Source organism: Anopheles coustani, chromosome 2 (genome assembly GCF_943734705.1).
Source record: "Anopheles coustani chromosome 2, idAnoCousDA_361_x.2, whole genome shotgun sequence".
NCBI classification, from domain to species: domain Eukaryota; kingdom Metazoa; phylum Arthropoda; class Insecta; order Diptera; family Culicidae; genus Anopheles; species Anopheles coustani.
Window position 1 is genome coordinate 81821922 of NC_071289.1, and position 5541 is coordinate 81827462.

The 5541-nt window shown below is 40.7% G+C and overlaps 1 protein-coding gene across 1 annotated transcript; it reads left to right on the plus strand.

The window, feature by feature from the left end:
* Window positions 1–2329: 2329 nt before the first annotated feature.
* On the plus strand, window positions 2330–4826 carry LOC131262850 (cyclin-Q). Its single transcript, XM_058264933.1, has 5 exons — window positions 2330–2468; window positions 2846–3080; window positions 3159–3303; window positions 3625–4077; window positions 4165–4826. Exons 2-5 carry the CDS (start codon window positions 2983–2985, stop codon window positions 4258–4260), a joined length of 792 nt encoding a protein of 263 aa, XP_058120916.1. The 5' UTR covers window positions 2330–2468; window positions 2846–2982; the 3' UTR covers window positions 4261–4826.
* Window positions 4827–5541: the final 715 nt, after the last annotated feature.

Below are 5541 nucleotides of genomic sequence, written 5' to 3' on the forward strand. Positions count from 1 at the left end.
GCATGTGGTTTTCTTTCTTTCTATTCTTCCTTAAGCCATCCTTCGCCTTGTGACCGCCACACTGTAGCACACTAGTGTTCTCGCAACACCACACGTACACTGTCGCTGACACAACACAGACACACACACACAGATCAGAGGCAAACCGCAGTCAAATTATCATCCCGAGGGATCATAACGCACAATTTATACCACCGGTTGTAGTTAAAATCGTTTTTCCACCGTCCAGCGCACAAACATTTTTATTTATTAATTTTGCAAACTTTGCCAAACATTTCTATTTCCGTACCGGGAGCATGCTCTAGTTTTGCGCGAAAACAATGTGCGAAAGAGCGAAATTGAGCGGTGGACACAAATTATCACCATTATTATTTAAATCTGGTACGATCTCGCACGGATCTGATGATTGAAGAGGTACAACTAACGAGCTCCGTCTCTTTGTGACGACTTTCACTTACTTAATTTATCTGAATACAGATTTCGATTTCGAGCGGCAAAGGTGCTTGTAATTTCGATTTGTTGCAAAATGTCGTAACCTAAACTAGGACCAAACGAACGGAAAAGAAAAAACGAAACGAAATGGAAGAACTGAAAAGTAAAACGCTCCTCGCAGCGGACGAACAAGTGATCGGACCGGTCAAGCTACACCGACAGACTAATTTTATTTTCCACGTACATATTTAAAATTCTCTAATATGCGTGCTGCAAACACCTCGGCCCCTCTCTAGCGATCGTGATGCGCAAAGGGGTCGCACGGGGAGTATAACGGCTAAGTATACGCAAAGAGGGTGAGTTTGAATTTTCTAACATTCTCGCGAGGTGCCCTTTTTCTCAGAAAGTGCTACTTGCGGAATTTTCTCCGCGAAAGGTTTCTCTCTCTCATTCAAAATCGACAAAATTTTGACACTGACGGAATAACTCTGTAAGGATCTACAAGGATAACAGTACTGTATGATAATTTTAATCGAATGGCATGTTTTATTGTAATCCAATTAGTTGATTGAAGTAACTTTCGTTTATTTCTTATAACGAACATTAGTTTGCCAATAGTTTAATCAACTAACTTCTTTCACGTAGACGTGAAAAACACACAAATCAAAAGACGCACATTACACGTTACCTTATGCTAAGTCACATTCACAGTAAATCGTCCCACATTTGATGAACAAGCGGAAAAGCATTATGCTGGAAACTTATAATAACTTTTGATTCTAGAGTTTTAAGATAACAAATCTTCCCGGTGAACTGTGAAACTACAATTCTATGAACCCCACCCGCACTGCACAGTTTTCAGTACAAACCGTTTCTTGCTCAAACCAAGACGAAAACACCATCGAACGTCGAATGCTCTAATATAGAGCAATATAGAATGTTTCGATGTTATTTTTATAATATTTATTGCCCTTTTCTTTAATTACAATACACAAAATATTGCAGATTTTCACTGGTTCGGCGAGACGGACCGAATTATTCTGTCACTCGACGAGCAAAAGGAAGAAACGTGCATATGAAACATGCGCATTGCAGCGTTCCAGTTTATCAGAAGAGAAATACCAAAACACGTTTCGACGCATGTGCCAGCATTGTTTCATCGCATTTCCGTAAAGAACGGCGAAGCGGTCATATGGTTTTTGTATGTAAACAACAACCACTCTGACGAGGACATCTATTGATCTCAATTTACCGGTTTTTGTCATTTTTCGAATTTGTACAAATCAACTTGGCTAGTGAACGCACTATTTTTTTTTAAAGTGTGGGTATTTTTAGCCTCTGGAAAAAGCCATCAAATATCACAATGCTTTCAACAAATGCAGACCAATTGAGCTCATTCGTTTCAAAAGTGTGGTTCGACGGAAGAAATATGCATGTTTATGCTTTCTTTCAGTGTTTACGGCTAAAACATCCGGTATCGCGAAACAGCAATGCAATACAATCCATGCTTTCGTTCAAAAATAAACAAAGAATACCCAACTGTCAAAAGATCGATGTTTCTAAAGACGAACATGGATGAAAAGGTAGGTTCATAGCGTTGTTGCGGTAGCCATCGGATTTTTGACAATCATGTTTGTTGAGATAATCTTTTTACTGCAAAAGGACAACAACAACGAGAATTTAGTTTATTTTCGAATTGAAGTGATTCAAACGTCATGCGCATTGAACTAATCTTTTTTTTTTATTTTCTTCGCTTGTCTTCGACGATCTGTCAATGTGTACCACATGATTCGACCAGGAAACTAAACTGTCTATTTCTTCCGACGACTTGTCAAAATGTACCAAATGAGACGACCACAGGTCTAGCATACTAGACTGTGCATTTCTCGTTCTGCAGCAGAGAGAAGTGGTGTGGGATCAGTGACCACGATTTCCGAAGTTTACAGCTGTTCTCAACTAATTTGATTGTTTGCTTCATCCCAATTTGTATTTGTATAATATTGTTTATCCGGCAACCGACAACACGTTGGACCACTGTAAGTAAATTCTATTATTTACGCGATTAATTACGGAAACTGGGAAGTCCATGCCTACCGAAGCTACTAGGAGGTTCTTCGGTGCGACATAACTTTCACTACGTGGATACAAGTTTTCTAAAATCCCACTAGATTAGATGGAGGGGGCGAAATTAAATCGTAGGAAATAGCTATAGTTTTATGTTTTCGTGAAAAAATTAATTTTATTTCCGTGTCAACCATTCATGCTATTGAAGAAATCGTAAGTTTTCCTGTCGGAAAACCATGATGGAGATTCTTTGCGAAAGAAGTACAGAAGTGGAAAAGATAGATGCCACATTTTCCAATACCTTTTGTTTTCTTGTTCTCCGCATTTTGTTGTCTCCTTCGACCCGCAGGTAGAGCGAGCATAATTGAGGTGCATACGTGTGCGAGATTGTCCTTGGACGCGGTATAGTAAAGCTTGTTGCATAGCGGACACACCGGTTCTGAAATATAGTTTCATCCAGTTTTGTTGATCCCACGTCCTTCGAAAATGATGCGAGATAATGCCGGTCTAATCGTTGCCGCCCGGCGGGAAGCATTTGCCTCGCAACAGCGTCATGCTCCCGTAGACTACCGGCAAGCGAACAAGTAAGTCAACGGCCATTTGGAATCGTTTATCCTCCGTCCCCAGACTCGACTAATTTTCATTTCCCTGTTTCTCTTCAGGACACAGTCGCAGAAAGGATTGTCCACTAGGTTCCTGTTTGAGTGCGCTCAAAAGCTCGAAATGAAACCACTGACGTCGGCCACGGCCGCAATTCTGTTTCATCGATTTTTCCGTGAAATAAGCGACACCGAATATGATCCCTACGTAAGTGCCCTTAAGTCCTTAACCGGACGCCGACGGATTAAGAAATGGGGTGGGCTCGTGGGAAGGTGTTATCAGCATCATCTTTGAAGTGTGTTTATTTCTTCTCACGCTTAACGCCCTATACAGAACGGAACCCTTCACGGAAAGTTGTTTAACAAACAATAATCGCCATGAACTTTTGCAAATCCCGATGCCCGTTTACATCGTAAAAATCTTCTTATAACTGGTTTTGGTTCTTTTATGTTTACCCTTTTCCACTCTAAACAATCAATGTTAATGCCCTCGAATTCATATTTATCACTTTTTTTTCGCTCCCTCCAGATGATTGCCTGCTCGTGTCTCTATCTGGCCGGTAAAATAAAAGAGGACAAAGTGCGCAAGCGAGACATCATCAATGTGGCCCACAATACCATCAACCGCGGTGCTCAACCGCTTGATCCGTGCGACGAGTACTGGGCGATGTGGGACTCGATCGTGCAGGCGGAACTGTTCATAGCGCGCGTCCTTAAGTTTGACATGACGATAGTGCATCCACACAAGTACATGCTGCACTACATGAAGTCGCTGCAGGATCTGTTCGGTGCGAAAGAATGGCACTCGATGCCGGTCGCCCGTACCGCGGCTTCGTTTCTGCAAGACTTCCACCATAGCCCGAAGGTGTTGGACTACAAACCTGCGCACATTGCCGTCTGCTGCCTAGCGCTGGCATTCCAGGTGTACGGGATCGAGGTGCCACTGTCCGACGAAGCAGAAGATTCGGTTCAGTGGTATACTGTAAGAAGAATCCTCCTTTGTTAACATTCCATCTCGTTACTCCCGTAAAAAGCATTAAAACATTATCCTTTCTTCCTTTTCCGCCAGGTATTCTGCAACGATTTGACACGCGAAAAGCATTGGGAAATTGTGGAAAGTATTATGGAAGCATATGCTATTGAATCTGCCGGCAACGAAAAGTAAACGGACGGGTAGTCTTGAAGCAGCTCCGTCCATCCTCATCCAACCGACTATGCATACCGCTGATTTCTGATACGTTGTTGTCAGTGTTTCGTGCGAATGTCAACAGAAAGTATTGTGGAAGAACTATTCTTCCAGTCCCCCATCATCCACCCTCATCGTTATTGCCATCTCATGGAAATCATCTCCATCAAATTACTGCGTGATAGGAAAATAACCGAAAGTGATGCCCCTCTGTGAACACCGAACTTCCTCGTCTTAAACCTGAAACCCCGTCTTCCGGAAGCCAAATTTTTCCGTGGAGGAGGGTAAGGGTGAAAACCGAAAAGCATTCGGTTGGAAGAGTTAGTTTTGTAAGCCTATGGGAAAAAGGAATAGCCAGCGAGTTCTAGTACACAGCGCCCAGCAGCCTCGAATGACAAACACTTAACTGAGAAGGCACCTAATCTCTCCGAGCAGTGGTTTTGCTTGCCGAAAATGGCCTGTGAGCGGTCTTTTTTTTACATGAACGTTAATAAAAGGATAATCTGTATTCCACGGTGAAGAAGTATGATTTCTTCCGAAAAGATTATGGTCTGGTTATTTAATTTGTTGCTGCAACTTTAAAAATGGATAAGATAAACCTGTATATCGAAGAATGATCGATACTTAATCTTACTTTCCGCTTTTGTATTTTGGTAACGGCAATTAGTAACTGGTAGCAGATAAAAATATCGAAAATAGTGACGAATCGAAATTCTAATGACACTCAATTTCAAGATCAGAGAAACATAAATCTAATAAAAAAAAGTAACTGATTACAGATTTTCATGTAAAACCAAGAATATTCTCAATAAAAAACGCAAAGAGTGGCATTCCTTTTGTATTTAGAACAAATCGTCGAAATTGAATTCTACCAAAAAATACATTTTATAAAAACCTTAGAAAAAATTGTTATCTTAGCATTTTGGTGATAGAGTAAATGAGTAGCTACTAAATGAGCTACAGTCGTAAAACTGTATAACCACATTTCTCCAAAATATATTCCATAACTATCTTGCTTAGTTTTGTTCCTATTGCCGATGGAAATAAGCTCTTTTTTATTTCCGTTTTAAACTCCTAAAAACCTAAAGGGAAGTCGAATAAACGAGTTATCTGACATTCTTAATATAGCAAAAATAGAGAAAACATACTCCAATTAACTCCATTCCTATCGGATACCATTCAACCAACGCTGTGATAAACAAGTGTTCCACCACATATTCAAAAACATTGCAACACACATTGTTTTTTTTAACAATTATA

Coding starts and splice junctions, on each gene's coding strand:
- LOC131262850 (XM_058264933.1), top strand. CDS start 2,983: ATGATGCGAGATAATGCCGGTCTAATCGTTGCCGCCCGGCGGGAAGCA. Junction 3,081..3,158: donor GACTACCGGCAAGCGAACAA/GTAAGTCAACGG, acceptor GTTTCTCTTCAG/GACACAGTCGCAGAAAGGAT. Junction 4,078..4,164: donor ATTCGGTTCAGTGGTATACT/GTAAGAAGAATC, acceptor CTTTTCCGCCAG/GTATTCTGCAACGATTTGAC.